General features: G+C 38.1%; 1 protein-coding gene and 1 long non-coding RNA gene across 7 annotated transcripts in view; one reads left to right on the top strand and one right to left on the bottom strand.

The window, feature by feature from the left end:
- The window catches only part of LOC102143945 (glycine N-acyltransferase-like protein 1), a 28661-nt gene extending 21099 nt beyond the window's left edge, over nt 1-7562 (top strand). For all 6 annotated transcript variants that reach the window (XM_065528164.2, XM_074013552.1, XM_074013553.1 and 3 more), the window contains 3 exons: nt 5925-6051; nt 6327-6504; nt 6762-7562. In XM_065528164.2, the coding sequence (XP_065384236.1) occupies nt 5925-6051; nt 6327-6504; nt 6762-7179 (723 nt within the window). In that variant the 3' untranslated portion in view covers nt 7180-7562. The remainder of the gene's footprint in view (nt 1-5924; nt 6052-6326; nt 6505-6761) is intronic.
- LOC107127264 (uncharacterized) overlaps nt 1-14120 on the bottom strand; it is a 31325-nt gene that overhangs the window by 16373 nt on the left and 832 nt on the right. Inside the window, exon 2 of the long non-coding RNA XR_001484884.4 lies at nt 13778-13883. This is a non-coding gene — a long non-coding RNA (uncharacterized lncRNA). The remainder of the gene's footprint in view (nt 1-13777; nt 13884-14120) is intronic.

The raw sequence follows: 14120 nt of genomic DNA, 5'->3' as shown, positions 1-14120 counted from the left end.
TGTCAACTATGTGGAAGCACTTCACTCATTAGTGACTGTCATCCTCAGAACAATTTTATGAAGTGAGCATTAATATCTTCAATTTAGAGATAAGGAAACCACACTGAGAAATATTAAGTCATGTAGCTGCTGGATACCAGATGTTAAAGCATTGCCCAATCTGAATTCAAGTTCAGTGGACTCTGCCACTTTTACTAGCTATATAACCATAGGCCCTTCTCTGAGTTTTATCATCTGTTAAAATGGGAAAAATAAGAGGACCTTCTTCAGAGGATTACTCAAGGTAGTCTCAAGATAAATGAGAAACCATATGTCAAACCCTTGGTACATAGCACATAATTCTAAATAGTATTTGCCATAATTAGCCATTATTGGCTGAGGACACACAAGGAATACACGATTAAGCTGAAATAGTAATACAAACCTAGGTCTATTTTTTTGCCCTAAAGACTTTCCCTTTTTGTGTCTGTTTCATGCACATCTGGTTAGTGAACTGAAGCCTCATGGCCAGCCCAGCTTCATGTGGTTATAGACGCTGAGCCCCCAAATAATAATAAGCTGAGCCTAACACTTTCCCCAGGGACTTCTTTTGATCTCCTGGCTTCCTGACAATGTGGGATCGACGATTAATGCTTAGTTTATTTAATCCATGGTCCAATTTCTTCAAAGCGTGATATGCTAAATAACTGTACGAAGTCAAATATTTTTACTTCAGTAACTTGGTAGTTGCTATGTGTATTGTAGCAACGTAACTGTACCATTAAACTGTAACTTTATATATGCATTGCTTTGAACAAGGCTAGTTTTTATAAAGTGATTCAATAGGCCGGGCGTGGTGGCTCATGCCTGTAATCCCAGCACTTTGGGAGGCCGAAGAGGGTGGATCACGAGGTCAGGAGATCGAGACCATCCTGGCTAACACAGTGAAACCCCGTCTCTACTAAAGAATACAAAAAATTAGCCGGGCGTAGTGGCGAGCACCTATAGTCCCAGCTACTCGGGAGGCTGAGGCAGGAGAATGGCGTGAACACAGGAGGCAGAGGTTGCAGTGAGCCGAGATTGTGCCACTGAACTCCAGCCTGGGTGACAGATCAAGACTCCGTCTCAAAAAAAAAAAAAAAAAAGTGAGTCAATAAACAAAAATATTAAAATATAAAAGTTCCATGCCACACATATGTGACCAAAAAAATGGAAAGAATGAAGTATGCTGCAATTTACTTGGAAATACATTCATCTAGTCTGATTCCATATTATAACACGTTTCTTTTTGAAAAGTATTGAAAAACGTATGGAAAGTCAATGCGATTTTGAATAAGAACTTTTTAGGGTGAGATGCAGGAGAATTTTTGTAGAAAAAAATTAACTTTTTCTTTGTTGGTTTTTAATCACAAAGATAATATATGCTGATTATACAAGTGGAAAAATCCAGCATGATTTTAAGAATTTAATAACACCTCACCTCCTTTCCCCTCCTCTCCTCCATTTCTAACCCTTGGGGTAATCAGTGTCCTTGCCCATATTAACACACAAACGGATATTCACTTATGATCTCTTCTGTCATACTTTTTAATTTGCCCTTGACATATGGACATTGCTTTGAGTGAATCAATACAGCACTAACGTATTCGTTTTAATAACTGTGGCATTCCATAGAGTCTATGCAATGCTATTCAGTCAGTCATTCTCCTCCTGTTGGGTTCAAATTGTTCATACTTCTTTGCCACTACAAACAATGCTTCAATAAACATCCTGGTATACATGTCTTGACATCCTGGAAACTTTTCTCCATACAATTGATTTCCAAAAGGGAAACCTTCAAGTCAGAGTTTATCTTATCCTAAGTAGGCACTGCCAGATTACCTTCCCAAAGGATTCCACAGCTTTATTTCCATCAGCAATTTGTGGAAGAATTGTTTCCCACATTCTCACCAGCACTGAATGTTATCCATCTTTTAGTTTATGCCAAACTGGTGGGTGAAAAGTGGCATCTTATTGTAGATTTAATTTGCATTTCCCTGACTAGTGATATTCAACATATATTTTCATATGTTTGTCAGTCATTTGGGGTTTACTTCTAAACTGTTTATATTGTTTGACCATTTTTACACAGGAGTTTATGTGTCATTCTTAAAATTCTCTATGTGTTTTGGATACTGGGGATACTAACACAAGGTGTATGCTACAAATTTGTTGCCCAATTTAGAATTAGTTTCTATTTTATTGATAGAGATTTTCACATGAAGAAATTTTTAATTTCATGTAATCAAATATATTATCTTTTTCACTATGATTTCTGAGGCTTTGTTTTTTTCTTTTTTTTTTTCGTTAATAATTAGGAAGATTTTTCCTAATCTAAGATCATACAAGTTTTTTGTATTTTGTCTTACAGTGAATTAATTTTTACTTTTGACGTTTCAAACTTCATTCTATTTGGAATATATTTTTGAATAGCATGAATTAACATTCTTTTATATTTATCTCCCTTATGGCTGGCTAATTATGTCAGTACTACTTAGTAAATAAATCATTCCACTACTGAAACATAAATGTCTATTTTGTCATATAACACTTTTATATATTTTGTAGCTATTTTTGTATTTGTTTCTAGTCTTTTCTCATGCTATTTCTCTGTTTTGTGGCAAGTTTTAATATCTAATAAAGCAAATCACACTTCACTAATCATTTTCTTACTTTCCTATTTCTTATAAACTTAAGAGCTATATGAACAAAAACTAAATTCTCAGTTCCCCAACTACCCCAACTAACTATTGCAATTGTGACTTGTATTGGAGGAGCTTTTTTAGACAATTGTGGAAGGATTAATATTTTTGTGATACTAAATATTTTTATCAAGAAATATGGTCTTTCTCTCATGTTTTTCACTTTGTGTTCTATGCCATCTGGTAAAATGTTAATGTTTTCCTGTGGTAAACTACGTGATTTCCCATTAAGTTTACCCTCAGATATTTTATAAATTTTTTTAAGATTCTTAAATTATTTTTCCTTTTCTATTTCTGAGGATTATTATTTTGTGATTTCTTTCTATTTATACTCTTGATTTCCAAATATGTCACGCTATTCTTTAAAATCCTGTTTGTTTGTGTGGGGTGTTATTTGTTTTTGTTTTTGTTGAAGTTTCTTGGATTTTCTAAATGTGTAATTTGTAATCTACAAACGAAGTAATTTGCTGCTTCTTTGTCAATATTTGTATGGGTTTTTAGTTTCTTGCCTTATTGCATAATGCACAACCTAAGAAACAATACCAACTAACCATAATAATAGTTCTATCCTTGTCTCATTCCTGATTTTAATGAAATAGCTATAACCACTTACATTTGGAATTGCATTTAATTCTGTCTTTACTAGAGCACTTTACTGTTGTTCCTACTTTCATAGAAATTATATTTAGAATGAAGGGCAAATTTTATGTTATTTCATTTTTGTCTTTTTGTGGCAATTTGTATACTCATGCAATTTTTTTCTCCTTTAATTTATTACACTAAGAGATCTTTTCTGATCAGAGTCATTCTGGCCTTTCTAAAACAAACTGTTCATGTTCACATTCTTTCATATGCTACTGAATATTTTATTCAGAATTTTTGCATCTGTATTCAAAAGCCAATATGGTCAGTAACTCTCTTTTTGTTGTTTCTTTACCAGATTTGGAATTAGGATCTTTTCATCTGTTACCAACGTCTACTATTAAAATTATGTGTTTGGTTTTGGCTTATGTAGAATTTAAATGTAAAATAATCTGATTTTGGCTACTTTTTATTTTTTAATTTCAACTTTCCTTTTAGATAAAGTGGGTACATATGCAGATTTGTTACATGTGAATATTGCATGATGCTGAGTCTTGGAGTACAGACAAATCCCATCACCCTGGTAGTGAGCATAGTACCCAATAGGTAGTTTTCTAAGCCAGCCCCTTTCCCTCCACCCTGTAGAGTCCACAATGTCTATTGTTCCAACATTTGTGTCCATGTATGGTCAATGCTTAGCTCCCAGTTATGAGTGAGAACATGTGACATTTGATTTTCCGTTACAGCATTAATTTGCTTAGGATTATCGCACTGTGGAAAGTAGTCTGGAAATGTCTTAGAGAACTTAAAACAGAGTTGACATTCAACCCAGCAATGCCATTACTAGATAAATACCCAAAAGAAAATGAATCATTCTACCAAAATGACACACGCACTAGTATGTTCATGCTGCACTGTTCACAATAGCAAAGACGTGGAATCAACCCAGGTGCCCATCAAAGGTAGACTGGATAAAAAAAAAAAAAAAAAAAACTTGGTATGTATATTCCTATGGAATATTACACAGCAATAGAAAAGATAAAATATTGTCCTTTGTAGCAACATGGAGGGAGATGGAGGCCATCATTATTGTTCACTTTTCAAATGGTAGTTGTTTAATTCAATTTCTGATATTTTCTATTAGTTTGTTGAAGTTTTCTATTTTGTGAAAGTCAGTTTTGATAGTTTATTCTTGAGGGATAACATCCATTTCTTTATCAGTAAATATGTTGCCTTGGAGTAGTATATAATCTGCTATTATAAGTCTTCTTTTCTTTTCTATTTCCGTTCTCAGAGCTCATACGCTATGCCTTTTTTTTTTCTTTTTTCTCTTTCTCATGTATTTCCTTCGAAACCCTTACCAGAAGTTTTGGCTTTATATATCCTTTGCACTCTGTCTTGTTCTACAATTCATTAATTATGGCTTTCATTTTTACAAATTGTTCCATTTGCTATTTTCTAGTTTGATATTCTTTTTATAATTTCTTGACTATCTACTTGGCTATTTTCAGTCATTCTTTTAAAATTGGGTCTTTTAAAACATCTACTCTTGTAAATTCACTGAGGTGTTGGTCTTGGCCATATTCAGGAACTTGTATTTATAAAAGCACCCTCAAATTCTTGAAGGTTTCTTTAAAATTACATACACTATCTTCCATTTTACTCTTAAAAATATAATTTTCAACATTATATTAATACATTCACTGCTAAAACTCTCACACTTATTATTTATATTTCCCCGGAGAAACAGATACTCATCGTCCCATGAAGTTTGTGGCTTGCCAGAATGGGATCACGAGTCTCTTTCTTTCAAACCCATGAGTCTAACACCACCTAAATTATGCAGAGTGCTACCAAAAATTCAGTTACTTCATTCTATTTTGTGGGCTTCTGGCTGTAAAGGCAATGTCACTCTTCGAATAGGTTGATATCTTGTAGCCTTAGGAAAAGGCAATGTCTCCTTAATGTCTATATTCACTAAAGTATCTTGCTCAAGCCCTGGACACTGTAGATTCTAGGACACTATAGATTCTAGGTGTCTGGTGATACAGTAGGCACTAAAACTTAGAGAATTCACAGTTAAATTTATTCTGATCCAAGTTTAAGGACTTAATCCTAGCAACACAGACTCAGTACAACCCAGAATATGTCCCACAGGAGGTTACATGGGGCACAGTATATATAGCAGGGGGGTACGCATGGCAAACGGGGTAAGTGAAGCAGGGAGAGAAGGAATTGTTGCATTCCTTTGATTCTGCTGGGTTCTCGGTGATGCTATATATAAAATAAGGTAAGTGTGCAGTTGAGTGGGTAGGAAGAAAGGTGAGGTATATAAGGCCTGGTGGAGGGTGACTGCTTTCATCCTGTTTTTGTTATGCATCTGATAAGCAGGTTTATAACCAGTACCTGTCAGTGTTAAATATTTAACAAACTCCAGTTACACAGTTAAGAGGTCAGCAGTAGCTTATAGGCCTGGGTTTTATTATCCGTGTGCCCAACTGCAGCCATCATGGGCCAGTGTTAAAAATTTCCTTTCAATTTTCATTTTTCTGAGAATTACAATCAGCGAGAGGTGAAGAAAAAGTTCAAGGGAATGATCTGACCTCTCACCATCCTATACAGGAGATGACAGACGACATGGATTCATACACAAACATATATCGTATATTCTCCAAAGAGCCTCAAAAATCACAAGACGTTTTGAAAAATTGTGAGATCATAAACTGGAAACAGAGACTCCGAATCCAAGGTAATGGGTCTGAAGAAATGGGCAACCAGCAGTGCTTCTCAAATTGTGTCTTCAACGAATAGCATTAGCATCACCTGAGAGCTCATTAGAAGTATAAACTCACAGAAACTCTGTGGGATGGGAGAGGTAGAGTAATCTGTGGTGTGACAAGGACTCCTGATTGTGGTGTAAACTCAAGTCTGAGAACTACTAAGCACTGAGGTTTAATCAGGTGGGAGCAGTATAAGTAGAGAACTCCATGTCAGACAATATTGCTTTCTTGCCTTTCTTCCCAGGTCTTCAAGAAAGTTTGGGTGAGGAGATAAGAGCGGCTGCATTTTCAAATTCAGTGAAGGTAGAGCATTCAAGAGCAGGCCTCTTTATTACAGAAGATTTCCTGAAACTCCATGCCTCCAATAAAAGCAAGCTTGGAAGCTGGGCAGAGACAGGCCAACCAGATGATGAATTTGAGAGGTACAAAAATCATGTGCTGATCATTTATAATTGCCATTCCTTGTACATTTTTGTAACTCACATAAATCAGTTTTGGAGTGAAGAGAGTATGAATCCATTGCTTGGGATGAATAAAGGTTATCAATGGTCAAAATACGCAACTTTGCACTGGTGGGTCTTTAAACAAGAAGAGGGCCTGGGATCTCTAGAATAGAATGGCACCCAGAAATTACAAGAGTGGGGATGAAAGTTATTGTCTTTCTTTATGTTTTCTACAGGAAAACTCCCAACTTTAATTATGCCCAGCTGGATATTTCTTATTCCGGGCTGGTAAATGACAATTGGAAGCGAGGGAAGAATGAGAGGAGCCTGCGTTACATCAAGCGCTGCATAGAAGTCCTGCCAGCAGCCTGTGTGCTCGGCCCAGAGGGGACCCCAATCTCATGGATAACCATGGACCCTTCTTGTGAAGTAGGAATGGGCTACTGCATGGAAAAATACCGAAAGAAAGGCAACATGGCACAGCTGCTGGTGCGACACCAGAAGTATCTGTGTCAGAAGAATATACCATTTTACGTCTCTGTACTGGAAGACAATAAAGACTCCCGCAGATCAGTGGGGTTGGTGGGTTACTTTGAGGCCCCCTGTGAGTGGCACCAATGGACCTGCTACCCACAGAATCTAGTTCCATTTTAGACAATGAAGCTGCTTAGCAATCTTGGGCAAGCCATCTCTTAATATTAAAGCAGATACCACAGAATAGCTTTCTTCACTTACAAATGTTGATTGGGCATTTATGATACGGCAGGAACTCTCTCACATGGAGACTTGATATTAAAAGACACAGCCGTGCTCTTGAGGAGCTCACAATCCAGGCTGGAGGCAGGGGAGGGTATAGTCTTTAAATATGCTTAAGCGTTGTAGGGAAGGACGGGGTTACCAGTAAACATGTCACCAGAAAGCCAGGCTCAGTTCTTACCTCTGGGAATCAGAACTCTTTATGTAACTTGGTTGATAGAATCTACTATCTGGAAGATAAATGAAGAACTTTAATAAAATTGTCAATAGAATATACCTAATCTATATGGATACTTTATTGGAAATAAATAGCCCTGCTATGTATGGATTTATGAGGCAATGGTACACTAAAGAATGGAATCTGTCTCTTAGTTTAGTAACTAGTAAAGTATCAAAGGTGAAGCCTCAGACAAATGGCTTTCCCAGGCTACCTTTCATCATTGTTATGCAGAATAGGATCTCCAGAGAATCAAGTGGGCTGGTCTTGAGGCCTCTGCGATGGAAATGACATTTGTTTTTCCTCCTTTCTCCTACTCTTTCTCATTTCCTCATCATTAGTGAAGCATGGCACAGGACAAGGTGTTGCCTGTGAGTCTGGTTATAAGTTCAGCTTTTGGTATTTGCAGCACTGCTATCTTAAGGGGTCACGGGCATTCCGGGGAGAAGTGACCACTAAGATGAAGACTGGAGAGTGAGTAAGAGTGAGCCAGATAAAAAAATCAGAAAAATCCAGATGATGGAAAGGACACGTGCCATGCACTAGCATAATAACTTTCTAACTGAACACTTATATTAAAATTTTTGAATCCCTGATCTAAAAAAAAAAAAAGAAATACACTTCACAAAAATGCCATGGCCTCATTCGGCTTTGCTCTCTCACCCTGTTATGGGAACTTGGATTGCTATGAACATTGCAGCTATAGGAAAAAGAAAAAAAAAATTGGCATTTTCACTCTTTCTGATTGTCTAGATTTAAAAAACAAAAGAAATCTTGATAGAATTGTCTTTTGTAATAAAGTCTAGCAGTATTAACCAACACCTATCCTCATCTCTCCTTAAAAAATTAACCTCTACACAATTGAATGTTTACACTTGATGCGATTTGAAAGTGTGCAATTCCAGCACCTAAAGAATTGTGTAGGTCATGGAGTTTTTAAAAAACTCCAATTCATCTTGGAAGGCTGTGGTAGATCTGTTACAGCTTAGTATGAATCAATCCAATCAGATTTCTAAACTCCTAAGACCTAGCTGAAATGTTACATTGACTGAAATGAAAGCATGGTCTGAGAAAGAGAGGAAACATGTCATTTGGGATTTCAAAGGGTGGAAAATTCTCACACAAAAAATAAACTCAAGAACTTGGGGAAATATATAAACAGCTATATTTTGGCACTTAAGAGGCAAAAGCTAATACAGATGACGAAAGAACACAAAGGAAATAAAATTTGCCTATTTCAAAATGTTGCCTCCAGCATGTCCTGTGTCCAGAAGAGGTTGTACATCCGGGGTCTGGGGCTCAGGTCATCTTAGCACAGCCCAGCTGGCAACTTCCCTCCTCTGCCTCTTCCCTGAATGCAAGCCAGCTTCCCTTACCTAGCCCTTCATGGTCCTGTTAAGATAGTGATTCCTAAACCTTATCATGCACTTGGATTAAAAAAACAAAGTGTGGGAAAGAGGAAAGAGGAGTTCTTAAATATGGCACAAATAAGTTCAAAAGTATTAATAAACACACTAAAAATGAATGGGGTAATTTTCTTATTAAAATATATGTTTTTCATACTGAGTTAAAAACAACGTCCAAGAACATGCATTAATCAGCTCTGGCTGTCATAACAAAATTTCATAGACTGAGTGGCTTATATAACAGAAATTGATTTCTCACTCTTCTGGAAACTGGGAAGCTATATGACAAGGCTCTAGTGAGGTTTTCTTCTCAGTCCACTTCTCTCAGGTTGTTGATGGCTGTTATCTCTCTGTGCCCTCCCATAGTGGAGACAGAGGAGAACTCAGACTCTCTTCCTTTTCTTAGAAGGACTTAATTCCATCATGGGGGCTCCACCCTCATGACTTAATCTAAACCCAATTACTTCTCAAAGGCCCACCTCCAAGTGCATTGGGAGTTGGGTCTTCAACATATGAATTTGGGGGTCACTGTCAGTACATAAGTAAGCATATCTGAAATAACACACTAGGGTTCATGCAAAGGAAAAAGATACACTAAATAAATGTGAAATTGAAAAGAAAAGTAATACCATCAATAGTAGGCAAAATAGAACGTAAGATGAACATCTGATAAATACAGAATTCTCCCACAACATAGATCATGAATCTGCCTCACAACACAACGCAACTACAAAATATATATGGCAAAAACTGACAGACATACAAAAAGAAAAATGCAAATCCACAGTCTTAGTGGGAGAACTCAAAAAACTTCCCTCAGAAAGCAACAAATGATGCAGACTAAATATAACGACAATTTGAAAAAATGCCATCCCAACTTGATATTTCTGGTGATATTGGGGCTGTTTATTGTGTATTTGAGAACTTCTGTTCATCTGTTTGTCAAATTGACCAGCAGGGGGTGCTGGGGAGGGAACCACTCCATCAGGAGAGCGCTGGCCACTTGTCTCTAAGCCTAGAGGCTCCTGTTCCCCCTCATGATCATCACCTATCAGGGGCAAGCACTGCTGATACAGGAGTTAAAAGAAATTATTAAGCAGTTAGTGTAGGTAAGGGAGCCCTCGGTAAGGGTTTTCTTTTAATGAAAAAGCAGCCCCCATATACTTTCTTTTCTAACAAAAATCAGCCTGAAAAATCAAGCCACAAGCACAGATAAGCAAGCTAAAAGCTTGCATAGTTAAATGCCGGCACCTATAAATAGAAAAGGGGTACCTGGAAGCCAGGCATACTCAACATGGAGGCTTCCTCTTCCATTTTTGTTGTTGTTGTTTTGTTTGTTTTGTTTTGGTTTTATTTTTTTGGGTTTTTTTTTTCAGACGGAATCTCGCTCTGTCGCCCAGGCTGGAGTGCCATGGCACGTTCTCAGCTCACTGCCAGCTCCGCCTCCCGGGTTCAAGCAATTCTCTGCCTCAGCCTCTTGAGTAGCTGAGATTACAGGTGCCCACCACCATGCACGGCTAATTTTGTTGTTTGTTTGTTTGTTTTGTTTTTTTAGTAGAGGCAGAGTTTCACCATGTTGGTCAGGCTGGTCTTGAACTCCTGACCTCTCATGATTCACCGTCCTTGACCTCTGAAAGTGCTAGGATTACAGGCATGAGCTATGGCACCTGGCCTCCTAGTCCCTTTTCTTTGTCTTCACGTGTGCAGGCGACATGGCACAGGCCAGGTAGAGGCCCCATCTGCATACTAAAGATTAGTGTGGGATGGCCAGCCTCTTCATGTATCGCATCAATGGCACACCTGCTCCAACCAATCCTCTCAGCCCTATGTAAATCAGACACTGCCTCCTCAAGCTGATCTATAAAACCAACCACAACTCGCCCCATACCCGGAACCCTGCTCAGACACCCTTCCAATGCACAAGGAAACTCTCTCTTCTTTCTTTTGCCTATTAAACTTTCGCTCTTAAACCCACTCCTTTTGTGTCCACATCTTCAATTTCCATAGTGTGAGATAACAAACCTCTGGCATTTCCCCAGACAAACGATGCCACTTCACTGCCATCTCAAGCCCAAGTGCCAAAAACGACCACTTTGGCACTTTAGCCGCGCCAAAAAATGCCACGGCTGCCACCATGCTGCTTAGGATAAGCAAAGACACGAAGATAGAGTGGGGACGGGTTTATTAGAGAGGCTGCAATAAAAGCACATTCCAGGCAACTTTCCACTTTTTAACTTCTGTCGCTTTCAAACTTAAAGATGTTTTTTATTTCTGTTGTTTTGTTTTTCTTTTTAACAGTTTCTATTTCCGGCCAAAAGACTGTTCTTTGTTTTCCTGCTATAACTTAGTTATTGTTTGTTCTAAAGTCTTTTCCACGATTTCATATAGGAAATAAGAAGACAGCCATGTGTTTGCTCAACACATTGATCCTCTCTTCACCTAGAATTCAAGATTCCACCCCTCCTGATCTGCCAGTTTCCTCATAGTTGCCTCATACCATTGACCTTGTTGGCAGATGAACCTGGCCAGTTCTACTTTACTAGGGACACCAACTCCTCTGAAATAGCATCTGAGTCTTGGAATTTGCATATAAATCTTCCCTTGACACAGAAAACAGTCTTTCCTTTTACCTTTACTAGAGGCATCCACTTGGGAGAATGGACAGCACAAAAATTACCCAGACTTCAAAACCAACCTGCTGTGCCTTTCTAGAATCCTTGGAATGAAGACGAGAAAACAGGTTACAAGGGATATTTTGTTCTTCATTCCTCACCCTGAAGGAGCTCCTATTTTTAAAGGGATACACTGGGGACAGTCCAAAAGAAACTCTTGCAAATCGAGCTTTGCCATGCCACCACAAGAAGGGTAACCTGTGTGCCCAGGGGTGAAATTTTTAAGTTTTAGTAATAATGTCCAGGGTCACCCCTGTGGATAAAAAAAACATTAAAAAACCTATAAGGGTGCCAAACTTTCAGAACCGTGTCTCTTCACAAGGACCTACCAAGGCCTAGAGATCATAGCACCTCACTAGCAGCCTACAGCCATTCTCCAAAGGTTCCCATCTGCCCCACCCAACACACACACACACACACACACACACACACACACACACACACACACACACACCCTTCTGCTATCCTTTGGCCCTAGATTTCACCTAACTTTGTTCTAAATCTTGATCTCCCTGTGCCCCCAAACTCATGTGGTATAGGGCCTTGGTAATCCCCTTGTGAGCATATTACCTGACTTCTTAAAAACTATTTATGAGACAAATATCTAAGGTAAAACTTTATATTTCAGGCCAGATCAGCACTCTTCTTCTTATTATTACAAACACTGAACTTCTTAGTTGCTGAGAAAATATATTGAAAAAGAATTATTATGCTTGTATAGCCATAGATTATCTATGGAAAAGGACTGAGTGTCTCGAGAATGAGTGAAAATTGTTTCCCCTATATATACTTTGTTTCTTTTGAAAATTATATCCTGTGTGTATTCCAAAGATAATGTTTTTCAAAAAGGGAAATTGCCTCCACTGTGGACCCTTATTACTTTGCTTATCCATCAAGTTCTCTTATTAACTGACTTATCCATCATAATCCCTTACTATCTTTTTATTCACTCACTAGTGTTTGTTTCTAGTGCTCATAACTGAACACAAATTTCTTTACTATTATATAAAATAAAGTAACAGCTATTAGCCGTTTCCTCCTTCACCTCAATAAGTTGACATCTTCCAATAGAATCATTTCCCTGTTTTGCTCCCTCCTCCCATTAAGATGAGTGTGTTAAGTGATACAAAATGCTTTTATTCCTCTACCCCTCATCCCCCTGAACCCAGTCCCTGGGTGTTTTAGTTCCAGGTGTCATAGAATTTCCCTTGCAGTGTGTCACAACTATTTAAAGAATCCTTCTTTAAAACTTTTATTACACATTCCCAGAGAGCCTATCATTGTCCATTTAGAGTTAACCCTCTACATAAAATTAATCAGAATGTTTTTGCTCACCACTGTTTCCTCACCTTATTATCTGCTCCTATCTGAGATCTCTGTGCCTATTTGATTAGTTAAAATTGTTTATCCAGTATTTTCTGCATGTAAATATGCTACTGATATAATATCTGAAGACTCTCAAATCCACAAATACCTTTCTTTGACCCTCAGAAGAATATCATTTCTGCCGCCTTATAAATCCACAAATGTTTGTCTTTTACCCTCAAGGGACTGATTCCCTATGACCTCACATTTTAGGATGACCAAATTTCATTTTTTTCTGCTTTATACATAAGGAAACTGAGGTGCAAAGAAACAAGGTAAACTTGAACCTTCACTCAAGGTCACAAAGCTAGTAAAAAGTGAATGACTAGTGATGAGGGTTTCAGGTTGAGATTAACAACCAACATCACAGGATATAATAGGACTTAACCCAACTTCAGCTTCATAAAATGAATGGACATTCCCTGATCTTCCCTCCACTCCCACCCCCACCTCAGGGGATTTCAGGATGTACCAGGCAAAGCTGTCTCGCTCCATCCCCGACCGTTTCTCGGTCAGGGATGGGTGTTAAGAACTAACTCCTCACTGCCCCTCTTGAAGCTTACATTCTGGAGCAGGGAGGCGGAAACTAAACCAAAAATTTTAAAAAAGCAGTAAACATATTTCCTATAAACTCAGATGTGGTATATGAAAAACAACACATAATATGACCACAGAGGATGATGGAAGGAGAAAGAACAACAAAGAAACAAGAAAGGAGGCCTCAGATAGGAGCAAGTAAAAAGGAGAGAAAACAGGAAGGGGTCAGGACCAGTCTCCCTAAAAGCCTGGCATTTGACAGAAAGCTACAGAAAGAAGGAATAGAGCCAAGCACATACCGGGGGGTAAGGTTGCAGTCTGAGGAAGCACTCCATGAAGCTCCTACGATGGTCCACTAGGGTGAACAAAGGACATCCTTGAACCACCATTTAGATTAATCTTCAACTAAAAAATAAGAAATTGTGTGTAATATTTAATTACTTAATATATTAATTACAGTAGAATATACATAGTTGATGCTCAATTTGTTAAAAAGTAGGTATGTAAAATTAAACCTCAGAGATTACTCTTGCCTATGACAACGAGCTCCTGAAAGGCAAGGATAGATCTCACCCATCTCTGTATCTTCAGAATCCATCATATTATGTGGAACATAATAGGAATCAGTAGCATGTTGGGGGG

This window comes from Macaca fascicularis, chromosome 14, assembly GCF_037993035.2.
Source record: "Macaca fascicularis isolate 582-1 chromosome 14, T2T-MFA8v1.1".
NCBI classification, from domain to species: Eukaryota; Metazoa; Chordata; class Mammalia; order Primates; family Cercopithecidae; genus Macaca; species Macaca fascicularis.
This window is presented reverse-complemented; position numbering and strand designations above follow the sequence as displayed.